The sequence below is a fragment of the Crocuta crocuta genome, unplaced genomic scaffold, assembly GCF_008692635.1.
Source record: "Crocuta crocuta isolate KB4526 unplaced genomic scaffold, BGI_CrCroc_1.0 scaffold229, whole genome shotgun sequence".
Taxonomy (NCBI): domain Eukaryota; kingdom Metazoa; phylum Chordata; class Mammalia; order Carnivora; family Hyaenidae; genus Crocuta; species Crocuta crocuta.
This window is the reverse complement of record NW_027536464.1, coordinates 1,493,637-1,507,963: the sequence shown is the minus strand read 5'-3', so window position 1 is coordinate 1,507,963 and position 14,327 is coordinate 1,493,637. Positions and strand designations below refer to the sequence as shown.

Genomic DNA, 14,327 nt, shown 5'->3' with positions numbered 1-14,327 from the left:
CCCTGATTCCTCTTTTTGAAATTTCAGTATGCCTTACTTTGTGGGATGTGCCAAAGAGTATCATTAGCTTTTGTTTAGGAGAGAAAATAAAATAATTTCTATTATTCTCACACATTTGAGGTTCCTTAGTAATACGGACAAAGAAATTATCTGAGAAAAGAGAGATAAATATCCTGCCTTAACTTAAATTTGTGCAACAAGGGCTAAAATTGCCATCCTTGGGACACCTGGCTGGCTCAGTGGGAAGAGTATGCGACTCTTGATCTCAGAGGCGTGAGTTGGAGCCTCACACTGAGTGGAGAGATTACTTACAGATGAAATCTTTAGAAATAAATAAATAACCACCTTATAGTTTGTCCATGAAAAATCCCATTATCTACAGTATGTCTAAGGAGAAAGAACTTAAGTGAAGCCATGCATATCAGCTGTTACAAGTGATGGATTCTCTAAAACTTTTATTCTTTGGCTTGCTGGTATCAGTTTTTATTGTGTTCTCATTTTTAGAAAGTGGCAGAATTTAAAAAAAAACTGACTACACTGTGAAAGATTTATGAGCTTAGTAAAAGATGAGTTTGAGGATTTGCCAAAATGCTTTAAGACCCCCATATGGGGGTCACATGCCACCTCTCATAGGATGAACAGATGTCCCTCTTGGCAGTGTCTGCATTTTATGTAAAAGACATGATGAAAGTTTCCAGTGAGCTTCCATAGACCTGCGATCGCAGTACAATGAAGAGGAGGCTAGCTATTGAATTACTGAGGGCTCCTGGTAACTAGGGAGCACATAGGGTAGATTTTTGGCGGGTCAGAAAGACGGGCTCTCCCCCAAGTTCCATTTGTCTCCATGGCTAGATCGGGACCCTCCCACCATCCTTCCTTGTTTGCTTTATTTCCATAGTGCAGGTTATTGATAAGAGAATAGGGCAAGTCACATCAGTTCCGCACTATAACGCTTTCTCCATCACTTTGGATGTGCCGATAATTGCAGTTCCGAGTTCCTGGAACTTCGGCCAGTGCCACTCTGACAGGCCTTACCAGAGGGGCCACCTACAACATCATAGTGGAGGCATTGAAAGACCACAAGAGACACAAGGTTCGGGAGGAGGTCGTTACCGTGGGCAACTCTGGTACGTGAAGGCCTGGTCACGCAGGCACAGGCTCCCCTCTGGACTACCCCAGAGACCCTTTCTCTCTTGACTCACTGTTCCTTTGTTGCTGTTTGTCTTTTAACGTTGGGAATCAATGCCATGAAGTAAATGAGCAACTTTAAATGCAATGATTTTTCCCTTATGGTATCCTAGTATCTTTGGAAAATAGTCTCAAACCCTGATATCATAATAGACCTGGAAAGGACCTCAAATATTATTTAATCCAACATTCAGACTCCTGCTAGTGAATATCTGAACTGATACAGGGCATAAGTCTCCTGATCTCTTTTCCCAGACTCTTAGCATCTCACCACGTTGCTGCCTCTTCAGTGATTTTTAAGTACCGGAACTGATTACCTATCAAGGAAAGTCCCTATCTGCAGACATTCCCTATCAGCTGGCTTTTGTTCCTCATGTAAAATGCTACCAACATAGCCCACTTCTGTTCAAAGAGCTCCCTTATTCCAATGTTATTTCAATTTCTTTTTCTGATTATGTAGGCTCAAAGCCGAAATAGAGGTTAAATGGTCACTGACTCCTCTTTGTAGCACCTGCAAAGTCCTTTTAAGCCAGTAGTGTATTACCAGCCTTTCCAGCCTGCATTAGCTAAAGATTCACCAAGAAACAGGACATAGGGAATAATCAAAACCATGAATCTTCCATCTTCCCACCAGAGGGTTCTCTATTCCACATCAGCTGGGAGTGCTAAATTCTATCCCTGTCAAATGGCGGGCTTTATTCCTAGGGTCATTACCAAATGTATAGTGACAGATGACCATGCTATTTTACATGTAAAACTGCCTGTGAAGTTAAGCAGTTGACTGTTTGGTGGGGGGTTGGGGGGGGATCATCTTGTGCTTGTAGTGTTATGTATCCATGGTAATGCGTGCCCTCTGCCTTGCGTGGTTTTACTAGTAACAAGCCACGTGAAAGGAATTTTCAAAAGCATAGAGGTCTTTGGGCTTTTCCACATCATTTTTTTTTAAAGATTCCATCTCCATAACTTAAGTCAGGTGGAATTTTAACGCCTGGCTATTTTTAGGAGGGTTACCGAATCCCTAGTAACACTTCAGGCTCCTTTCATTTTTTTTCCCCGACCCTGCATCCCCAGCAGCAGAATTCTGCATTCCAGCCAGGTTCTCCTGGCTCTCAGACATGTCAGACTTCTTAGCTTCTCCCAAACTCTAGTTTCTTCCAGGGTGATGCCTTTTAAACTATTAGGCCCCTTGAACCATCTATCGCTTTTGAGCTTTTGATTTTTGCACTGTAAAAAGAAAGAGACCCAGTGGGATTCAAAGTCACCGAAGTTAGTTTATTTAATTTTTAGAAAATCACTGGAAGCATGCTTTGTTTGCACAGATTACTTTAAGCTTTCTCAAAACACAAAGACCAAGATCTTAGGCAACATGAAGAGACCTCATTACTAATTCCTAAGTCATTCATATCCCTTGCTTTCTCTGATTTGGAACAGTTGATTTTATTGCTAAAGTAAAGCAGTCCTACTACTATGATAATAATGTACAAAACTTAGGATGTTTGCACTATTATGCAAAAGCTGTAATAATAAAAGTGAATATTGCATTCTAATGGTATATAAGAATAGCTGAGACTTTTGCATTAAAAGCAAAAGATGCTCTCAGGGGTGCCTGGATGGCTGAGTCCTTAAGCATCTGGCTTAGGCTCAGGTCATGATCTCGTGGTCTGTGAGTTCGAGCCCTGCATCGGGCTCTGTGCTGACAGCTCAGAGCCTGGAGCCTGCTTCAGATCCTGTGTCTCCCTCTCTCTCTCTGCCCCTTCCCTGCTCACTTACTCTCTCTCTCTCTCTCTCTCTCTCTCTCAAAAATAAACATTATAAATAAATAGATAAATAAATAAAAAGAAAACGCAATCGATGCTCTCTAATGTTCTTTCTTTGGTGAGCACTTTTTAAGTGTTGGCAATGGACCAGTGCTTTGAATCCATGATATCATGTCATCTTCACAAGATCCTGAGCAGGTAGATGTATTTTTATTATTATCCCGTGTTGCAGGTGAGGGAAATAAGACAGAGAAATACGAAGTAACCAGCTTAAGGTCACTCAGGCACATGCAGAGAGACCTTCCAGCCTCTGCGCCCCACTCAGATTCTGAACTAGCTTAAAATGCCTTGAGATGGGTTCCATGTGCCATAGACTAATTTTGCCAGAAATGAGGATTTTTTAGAAGTGACAGCAAAAATGAAATGTGGGCTCCTTTTAAGGTGCTTGGGTAAGTGTTCCCAGCAGCACCTAAGCATTGTTTATTAATAAGAGCAGCTGCTGCATTGGATAGAACGGAGGTACGTTTCTTACTGCTGCTTGGATATCTGGTTTATACTAAGTTATTATAACAAGAATTAAGTTTTTTCCTTATGGTCCCAAACCACCAATATGATGTCTTTTTTTTCTTTTTCCTCCTTTTCTTCATGTAGTCGACCAAGGCCTAAACCAGCCTACAGATGACTCGTGCTTCGACCCCTACACGGTTTCCCATTATGCCGTTGGAGAGGAGTGGGAGCGGTTATCTGAATCTGGCTTTAAGCTCTCGTGCCAGTGCTTGGGCTTTGGCAGTGGGCATTTCAGATGTGACTCCTCTAGTGAGTAGCTTGCTTTGTCCATCTCCTCCAGTTCCAGGCGTTAACACAGTGTGCCAAGCAGGCATGTTTGGCAGACATGGGCTCTTCCAAACATGAAGCAAATGAGGGGAGGCTGCTGGACCCAAAGTAACATTTTGCATCATAAAAAATGATGGGAAATTTTACTTGTTGACTCTTGCCTCATTTCCAGGGTTATGGGTCAATATGACTGTTAATTAAGAATATATTTGTGATGGTGATATGATGTTTTTAGGAAAATTTTCTGTTAAGATAATAAAACCAAACTCTCTGGAGCCAAGTTTAATAAAGAGTAGCAGAGACACAAAGGGATCCCAAATCTTTTTTAATCCTTAATGTTGAGTGAGCTCATAGGAGAACATAATGCCCATACTCTCTTTCAACACAAACCAAACATACACATATCATAAAATATATACAGCCTCATGCATACACACCCTCATATCCCACATACATGTACACTTCAGGTAGCTTGAATCTTGCCATGTAATGTAGAGAACAGATGATCGTCTATACGATTGAAGTTGAATTAAGAATCAACTTCAATTGAAACATACTAGATTTTCAAACTATAAAAAGATTTTAATTATGTTTTCAGTTAAAATATTCCTAGGAATGATTTATTATGCTTTGAAATTTGACATTAGAGTTTATAAAACTCTCATTTGTGCTTTGTTTTTAGGGGATGTGATTATTACGGACAATTGGTTTTTTTTTATAGGTGTTAACCATTATGGCTTATGGATGAGCCTCCTACAGACATAGCCAGAAATCGTATTTGGGGAAATCCAACATAATAGATTTTTAGGAGATTTTTCAGACTAAACTATGAAATGGTTTAATTCAGACTAACATATGAAGACAACTAATGTTTTCGAATCAGACTGGTATGCCTGACCATCTGAAAATGGAAAGACAGAGCAGATGTATCCTATGCCATTTAGTAGGAGTTGGAGGTTTTAGCATTTGGCATCATTTAGGTGGCTTTTCATTTCTGAAACTGAACTATTTTAAGTTTGTATATTTATTTCCAAGCTAAGTACTTAGTTAGGCTCAAGAGTGGCAGCAGAACTATAAGGTGATTTATATGATTCTTTGGCTCAACTTACATATCCTTTGCTTAGATGTCACAATTGTCAATTTAAGGAAGGACTGACTTGATAAAAGGGAAGAAGTGATGTGCTGTTATGCACATTTCTGACGTGCGTTTTGTTTTAGGGTAAACCTTGGAGATTAAAAAGACATCTTTTATGTATAGTAAAGATATAGAACTGTGACTTTAGATGTTCCTCAGAACGAGCCTTGTTTGTAGGGATGATAACCAGTGATTTATCATTTTGCTTGTTTTTGTTTTGTCTTGATATACAGGCTCATTCCTTTACTCTTTACAAGAAACAGGCTGTGATTGGTAGAAACCAGCTGAACTTTGTTTTTTGGTTAATAGGACTACTTTGTATCCAGGTTCTCTGCAAATCCAAAAAGTGACTTTTCATCTCTGATCCGTTCCCAGAAGACTATTTAAATCCTACTTTGATTTTCAGTAATTTAAACCTTAAGAGTGAGAATGCAAATGAAGGTCACTGACAATTCTTGTGACATGATTTTGGCAGAATATACTGCATCTTAAAGCAGCCTAGAAAATGTGAAACAGTAAAGATAATGTTTTTAAATCCAACCAAAAAGTGGTTTGTCATGGAGATCATGACTTTCAACTTTTCTTGCCACTCCTTCCAGGTGCCTGGCTTTTGAAATCCTGTGACACGTCCCAGTACATGCACTGTTTTGTGAGTCAGAACACACTGGTAACTCTGCCTCTGATTTTCCCCACCCCGCAGAATGGTGCCATGACAATGGCGTGAACTACAAGATTGGAGAGAAGTGGGATCGTCAGGGGGAGAATGGTCAGATGATGAGCTGCACCTGTCTTGGAAATGGAAAAGGAGAATTCAAGTGTGATCCTCGTACGTTGCCACACATCATTTTTAGGGCCTTATCAAGCACCCCCACTTTTATTACTGAGCTGTAGCTCTCATTCACAGAAATGATTGGAGACTTTAGGTATCCTTGAGGAGGGAGTCGTGGGTTTGTTAATCTTTCGATTTGGGAAAGTGGAGACAAGCTTCAAAAATGAGCCATGATTTAATGTTATTACAGGGCACATGAGCACTTTTCCTGCCTGAGTATTTTGACCATAATCTGCAGTGAAATATTACGAGGAAGCTTTATGTATGGTTCTTTAGATTCAATTTTTTTTTTTAATTTTTTTTTTTTATTTCTAGGAGAGAGAGAAAGAGAGACAGCGTGAGCAGGGGAGGGTCAGAGAGAGAGGGAGATACAGACTCTGAAATAGGCTCCAGGCTCTGAGCTGGCAGTCCGCACAGAGCCCGATGCGGGGCTTGAACCCACGAACTGCGAGATCATGACCTAAGCGAAAGTCGGACGCTTAACCGACTAAGCCACCCAGGCGCCCCTAGATTCAACTTTTAAAACATGAACCTTATCCAGTTTATCAGATTTTGTTTCTGGAAGTGCTGCCCTAACGTCTGTACAGCAGTACCTCTCTTAACAATGGTTCCCACAAACATGGAGGATTTTTGGCTGTGATGATGCACATTTTGGAAATAGAACCCACCCCTATGTATAAAGGTGAAGTCTGTATTATTCTCAGTCTTACATGAGCTTCTGACTTGTGTCTCCACGCAGACGAGGCAACGTGCTATGATGACGGGAAGACGTACCATGTAGGAGAACAGTGGCAGAAGGAATATCTTGGTGCCATTTGCTCCTGCACGTGCTTCGGAGGACAGCGGGTAAGGCCTGCCTCCCTGCAATTTAGATAAGACAAAGGGGAGGCTCCTGCACCGGTGATTAAGGGGTCTGCATCCTGTGTGCGTGCTATACACAAAGGCGTGGTAGAGCCCCTTAGGAGGGTAGAAATCCCTCATTTCCTATTGGCACATAGCTTCCAATATTAGGCCCTTCTAGACCCCTTCCATTTCTTCCCTCCATGGCTCTGTCCCCACCTGAGGACCTAGCGCAACCCATGGAAACTACTCTGATCTCTTCCACCCCAGTGGGTAGGTGGGGAGGGAGAAACTATGAGGCACTCTCTGTCTCTCATTAACCCTTACAAAGGACTGTGATCATAGAACTCAGGCATTTCTGGTAAATGGTTGGTACAGAAATGTGTGATGGAAAGTTAACTTTTAGACTGTGGTCTCACTTCATCATCTCCTCATTATTTATGCACATGAAACCTTTCATTTGTGACACCTGCTCTAAAGAAAGTGCTAAATGAAACACTTAAGACAGCCGTGGAAATTGTTACTTTTCTATGTGTGAAAAAGCCAGATTCAGTGATTTGTAAGTAGATATTTACCTGTATTAGGTATTATGGGGGCATATGCTCTTTTTAAAGTTTTATTTATTTATTTTTGAGAGAGAGGGAGAGAGTGAAAGCAAGCAAGGGAGAGGCAGAGAGAGAGAGAGAGTGAATCCCAAGCAGGCTTTGCACCACCAGCGCAGAGCCCGCCATGGAGCTCAAACTCTTAAACTGTGAGATAATGACTAGAGCCGAAATCAAGAGTCAGATGCCTAACCTGAGCCATCCAGTGCCCCAGGAATACACTTTTAAATGGAGTAATATGTCTGGAATATTTAAGTGACAGTAGAAGAAAGAAAGTGATTATATTATTTAAGGCTCTTTTGGTTATGAGAGGAAAGCTCAATTCAGGTTGATTTAGGCAAAAAAAGACTCAACAAAACTGAAGAGTCCAGGGTCTATCAGCCTCAGGGAGGCTCTAGCGGTGGCACTCAGAGTCTCTTACTCTCTCATATGCTTTGTTCCTTTGCTTTGGCTTTGTTTCATAGACACTCCTACTGATAGTGAGAAAGATGACCTCTGTCAGCTCCATATTTATCACCTACAGGCTTAGGAGCAACAATGAAGAGAACATGTTCTAGCAACAGTGTCAGAGAGGAGTTTCAGTGGCCCAGCTCGGCCCTGTTCCCATCTCTCATCCCACATCTGGCCAGATGAAAGGCTACAGTGCACACTGGCCATGGAAATTTAGGAAGGAAGTGAAAACAGGAGGAGATGGCCAGGAGTCACTCAGCTGGGTGGCAATCCCAGATCCACTGGCAGTTCAGCTTGTGGCTCTCCCACTCGCTCTGAGCGAGTCACTCTGTGGGTCTGAGTTGCGTTATCTGTAAAATGAGGGCGTTTGTTGCTGTGATCTCAAGTCCATTTAATTTTTTTTTTTCAAGTCCATTTTAAAAAGCCCTAGGATTCTAGGAAAACCTCCCTGTCTTCTAGTGCCGAAAGAAGTTGGGGACCAAAGAAGTTGGGACTTACTTAGGAAGTTGGGACCGCAATGAATCTTAGCAGATGGGAGGGGATTGAATAGGGAGAGAGAAGGGACATTTCAGGAAAAGCATAAATAGACAGGGGCAATTATAAGATATGAGTAATAAGCCCAAATGTATTCTATCAGTTATAAATGCATAAAATCCTCATCAGAGCTCCTTTAGTGGTTAATCACTTATAGCTTATCCTTTGCCAGTGTGTGTAAGACCTAAACATCTTCTTTAACACAAGCACTGATTGTGATGTCCTCATCTGACTTCATGCCTGTGTTCTCTCAGGGCTGGCGCTGTGACAACTGCCGAAGACCAGGGGCTGAACCTGGTCATGAAGGCTCCACCGGCCACTACAACCAGTACTCACAGAGATACCATCAGAGAACAAACACTGTATGTGCACCTGCATTTTGAGTGTTTCTCCCCTAAATGCAGTTAGACACCCAGTAGGGAGTCTTTTTCTGTAGCTACCTTTCTTCTGAATGAACCAAATATTCTTAATTTTTAAAAACATCTTTTAAATGACTTAAGTAGAATACAGTACCCTATGACACAATTTAGGCTCAAATTTATTAAACTCTTGAATATCTCCTATTGCCTGGTACATTGCTAATAAGTTCTTGAAGCTAGAAATCTTCTGTCTATAAGAAGTTGTCATAAAAGCCTCCCTGCCTTTTTTTCTGTACACTTTACAGGATTTTTTTGGTAAATGTTTCTTCTATTTTAACACAATGCTGCTTTTTTTTTCCTTTTCTGTTTTAACAGAATGTCAACTGCCCAATTGAGTGCTTCATGCCTTTAGATGTCCAGGCTGACAGAGAAGATTCCCGAGAGTAATATTTTCAACCCTGAGAAACAAGCATGCATTCTCTGCCAAGGTCCATCCAAACTGGAGTGATGTTAGCAGACCCCATCTTAGAGTGTTTCTTTCTTAAGCCCTTTGCTCTGGAGTGACTTCTCCAGCTTCAGCTCAACTCACAGCTTCTCCAAGCATCACCCTGGGAGTGTTTTGAGACTTTTCTCATAAATGGAGGCAGTACATTGCAAGTTCTGCTCCGAAATATTCAATACCGCTCAGTATTTTAAATGAAATGATTCTAACTTGTGATTTGGGATCAATAGGGAAGCACAGGCACCAACCAACATACAAAATGTATTGAAATTATATTCCCAAAATTTTAAGTAGGAAAGTTACCCAAACACTTCTGCTTCCACTTAACTGGCCTGCAATATTGTAGGGACGGCATGTCCTTGTAACTGTGATATTTGAAATATCCACAGTATTCACCTTTTCCAAATGACTCTAGTAATGGTCTAGAGATCTCTTTCTCTTACCTGTTATTTATCAATTTTTCCCAGTATTTTTATATGGAAAACGTTGTATTGAAGACACTTGGTATGCAGTTGATAAGAGGAATTTGGTATAATTATGGTTGGTGATTATTTTTTATACTGTATGTGCCAAAGCTTTACTACTGTGGAAAAACAACTGTTTAATAAAAGATTTACATTCCACAACTTGAATGTCGTGGCTTTTTTGTATAAAGGAATTTGGGGTAAAGAAGAACGCCCATGAATGTTCCTTTTCAGGGGTGCCTGGGTGGCTCAGTCAATTAGGTGTCTGACTTTGACTCAGGTCACGATCTCATGGTCTGTGAGTTCCAGCTCCGTGTTGGGTTCTGTGCTGATGGCTCAGAGCCTGGAGCCTGCATCGCATTCTGTGTCTCCCTCTCTCTCGGCTCCTCCCCTGCTCACGCTGTCTCTCTCTCTCAGAAATAAATAAACAGTAATAAAAATAAATGAATGTTCTTTTTCAATTCAGCAAACATTGGAAAACCTATATGTACAGCTTCCTCCTTGGCGATTTACATACAAAATTTTCTAAATCTGCCACTACAAAAACAGATTCATTCTTATCATTTCTTCTCTTCAGTAATGGAGCTAGTTTTATATTTCTGCTTTACCAGATTTCAGTGGACTCAAATATTTAACTTGCTGGCTGGCGGGATTGAAAGCATCTTTAGTTGTTCTTTTCCAACTATCATTCTTCTTTCCCTCCCCTCTCCATTCCATCCTCATTGAACAAACATCGATTCAAAGAGTTTACCTGCAAGGAAAATAAAAGGAGGACTGTGATGTTAACACTCCTTGAATAATGNTGGTCAAAGCTGTTACCATGGGTACTGTACAATTGTAATTGGTGCTTAGATGATGATGCTATATGTACTCTAACACCCCCATCACTTACTCCTTAAAAATCCTGTTCACTATTGTTCTTCGCTTCACCTTGCTGCCATGACACCGGTAGGTGGGTGAGCCCCTGCTCGGGCTTGTAATAAAGACCCTTTTGTATTTGCATTGGTGTCGGCTCCTTGGTGGTCTCTGGGGACTCGCGAATAGGGCACAACAGTATCCTAGAGGAGTTCTGTCTTAGGGAGATGCTGTGATAGAAGAATCTCAACCCAGCTCCGCTTGCTTCCTGCCAGCTGACACTTTTGGGGTACCCCAGCAGAGCGCGAACAGAGTTTGCACACTCCTGATCTACAGAGGACATCTCCTTTTCAGTTTAACTTTGGGGAAACAACAAAACTTTGAGATTAAATCTGGCATCTAAATAGTGGCACTGGAAACAGTTGATTTTTAATTAGTGAAATATTTGTAATTCATAATATACAAGACATGGAAAACATTTTTTTTAAGTTTGAAAGAGAGAGAGAGCATGCATACATGCACACACGCCAGTGGGGGAGGATCAGGGACAAAGGGAGAATCACAAACAGGCTCCACACTGTCAGCACAGAGCCTGACAGGGGGCTCAATTCCAGAAACCGTGAGATCATGCCTAGAGATCATGACTGGGGATGAAATCAAGAGTTGGACACTTAACCGACAGAGCCACCCAGGTGCTGTTTTTTTATACACTGTTGAGTAATGGAAGAAAATATTTCAATAAATACTTGCCAATGAATATTAAGACTAAATACAGAAAGAGATTTACTCAGGGTTCATATGTTTAAAAAAAAAAAAACCCTCACATTTGAATTGATTTATGGTTTATAAAATGCCCTGACATTTAGTGTTTCACTGGGACAAGGTTTTACAGTCTAGTTTTATAAAGAATACAACTCAGATTAGTTTTCCTTAGCAGGACATAGAAGCAAACCCTAGGTTTCTGTTTAACATTCCTAATCTTTCAGCTTTATTAGGCCAGTAATGACCAAGACAGCAGCTCTGAATATTTTTTTTTAAAGAGAGTAAAAGAGACATAAATCACAGAAGAAACAGATCATGGTGATATTAAATGACTCTCATATATGTGTTATCATTCATCACTGAAGAGAAAATGTGATTCAGTACAAATCTATACACACTGTGCAGCAGGAAGTCCCAGTGAAGATGCAGGTCTGAGAGAATGCACACTGGTCCCTCCATCTCCATCTGTGATGAGGAGGCCCAGGTGACATGTGGGTCAAGGTCCACACCTTGGCTCCATCTTGCTTAGAAGTCTTTATATTTTAAAACATGATGAAAGAGCAGCTATCAGTTGAGAATGTGCTTCAAACCACTTACCTATCTGCAAACCTAAAACTATCTTCCCAAATAAAAGAGTTTAGGTAAATCCACTTGGACTATTATCGTTTAAATGGATAGCAAACCCTCTTGACAACTTATACACTGATATGTATAAAACACAAGCTCCATATTTAAGATTTAAAAATACCTCTTTTTCCAGAATGCCTGCTAGACTCTCAAAAGCAATATATAATTTTTAGATTTTTATTTGTTTATTTTTTAATATAGTTTATTGTCCAGTTGGTTTCCATATAACAGCCAGTGCTCATCCCAACAAGTGCCCTCCTCCACGCCCATTATCCCCCTTCCCCTCTCCTCCAGCCCCCATCAACCTTCAGTTTGTTCTCAGTATTTAAGAGTCTCTTGTGGTTTGTCTCCCTCCCTCTCCTTAACTATTTTTTTCCCTTTCCCCTCTTCTATGGTCCTCTGTTAAATTTCTCCTGTTCCACATATAAGTGAAAACATATGGTATCTGTCCTTCTCTGCCTGACTTATTTCGCTCAGCATAACACCCTCAAGTTCCATCCACGTTGCTACAAATGGCCAGGTTTCATCCTTTCTCATTGCCATGTAGTATTCCATTGTATACATAAACCACCTTCAAAAGCAATATATTAATCTTACAAATTAAACTCTTTCAATAGTGAATCAGTTAACTGCATTTAAATAATCAGTAAATTAAACATATTTAAATGACCTTTTATATTTTGGCATCACAATGCAAGAATGGTAAAACTTTCTTTACTACTTCTCAGAAAAATCATTCAAACACAAGAACCAAGAAGATTTTCAAAGTTCTTTAAACAGTTTTTACCCACTCATGATACTTCTTCCCCCGAGGCTTGTCTTAAAACAGACCAGATTGAAAATGCATAATTAAAAGACCAATCTGGGAGCACCTGGGTGGCTCAGTCAGTTCAACATTCGACTTTGACTCAGGTCATGATCTCACGGGTTCCTGAGTTAGAGCCCCGCATCAGGCCCACTGCTGTCAGTGTGAAGCCTGCTTGGGATTCTCTCTCTCTCTCTCTCTCTCTCTCTCTCTCTCTTTGCCCCTCTCCTGGTCGTGCGCATGCTCTCTCACTCTCTTACTTTCCCTCTCTCAAAAGTAAAATAAACATTAAAAACAAAATACCAATCTGGATTCAGGCAGGAAATTGCTAATTCAAGAAAAAGTTTGGTAAAACTAGTAAATATATCAAATTTCAAAAAGAGAAATCATAAGTTTGAAGCTTTACCTTGCCTTGCTGCATTTGATTTGCAATGAAATTTATTGTGTATTTATATTGTTTTCAGCTCTAATGACCTAAGTGAATGATGCAAATTAGTCTGTATAATAATATCACTATAAGTCTATAAGGCTCACTTCTAAGGTGGTGAATAAAGAAATGATCAGGTGGAAATTACAAGTATAGGAAATGACTTTTCTATTTAATTATATTTCCATTGAAAATTCTATTCCATTTCTAGTTGCATGAAACTCATTAAAGTGATTAAGAAACATCACATCAGCACATTTAAATGCTGAAATTGCTTCCTATTCAGTAAATTCCCATTACTGTGGTAGGGAAAGTGGCAGGCTACAATTAAAAAATCCCATTTTCGGGAGATACATTTCAACCATTAAAAAAAAAGAAAGGGCGCTCTTGGGACTTCTCATGTTCAGGAACATTTAAAGATAAGCATAAAGGCTGATAGAGGAGAAGAAGGAGCACAAAGATGACCTTGCACTGCCGTGGGTTTTTCAGACTAAGGATGTTATTTTTAAAGAGTATATGGCACTCATATTTGAAATGAGAGTTATTATCATTGCCACATCGGCTCACTCCATAACTTCATTGAAATAAAAGAGATTAATTTGAATTGCAAACAAAAATCCACATAAATCACAAAGAAACAAAGTGCTGTAATAAAACAGCAAGAGAAATGGTGCAGAAATGGTGCTTCAGCCGAAAGCCAAGAATGGAAATTCCTTTTCTAACGTTCCTCAGTAGAGTCAGTAGGAGATATTAAAGCATGTTTTACATTTCCTTGAATTCCTTTTTACTTACTCTTTAGAGACATGCACGTTTTAACAATCTTAGGAGCCAAATTTATCTTTAAAATAGCTCTTGTGGGGGGCCCCCAAAGAGTCACAATTAGCGCTGTGTGGAGGCAGCCAGCGTGGGGGTCTGTTGGCAGCCTGTACTTGCTGGCCCCAGAACACACGTCCCGCATGCTGCCTGCCACCGTAGGCTCCTCTTACATACAGTGCAGTGAAGGCCAAGGATTTTCTCTTGGCCTTCTCTTTTCTCTCTTTGCCTTATGGTACTTTGGAAACTGCCATTTCATTCCAGAAGGAAATATTGCCTCTGCCAGCAAACGGCTGGACAGGACTTTACAAGGAAACCTACTGATCTCTATAATTAATTCGGCATTAATTTTACGATGCTGAGCCAAGCACTAAAAAGCTATATTTGACTCAAAAACATGCTGCTTTGGTAGGGACATTGAAACCCTCATCCACGGCCAGTGGAAAGGTAAAATGGTCCAGCTGCTGTGAAAATTTGGTGGTTCTCCTAAAAGTTAACCCCAGAATTGCGTAGAACCCAGCAATTCCACTCCTAGGTGAAATAC

At 40.5% G+C, this 14,327-nt stretch overlaps 1 protein-coding gene across 12 annotated transcripts in view; it reads left to right on the top strand.

The window, feature by feature from the left end:
* FN1 (fibronectin 1) overlaps positions 1–9,662 on the top strand; it is a 68,406-nt gene extending 58,744 nt beyond the window's left edge. For all 12 annotated transcript variants that reach the window (XM_077748705.1, XM_077748706.1, XM_077748702.1 and 9 more), the window contains 6 exons: positions 989–1,127; positions 3,597–3,761; positions 5,615–5,740; positions 6,483–6,589; positions 8,424–8,531; positions 8,904–9,662. In XM_077748705.1, the coding sequence (XP_077604831.1) occupies positions 989–1,127; positions 3,597–3,761; positions 5,615–5,740; positions 6,483–6,589; positions 8,424–8,531; positions 8,904–8,975 (717 nt within the window). In that variant the 3' untranslated portion in view covers positions 8,976–9,662. The remainder of the gene's footprint in view (positions 1–988; positions 1,128–3,596; positions 3,762–5,614; positions 5,741–6,482; positions 6,590–8,423; positions 8,532–8,903) is intronic.
* Positions 9,663–14,327: the final 4,665 nt, after the last annotated feature.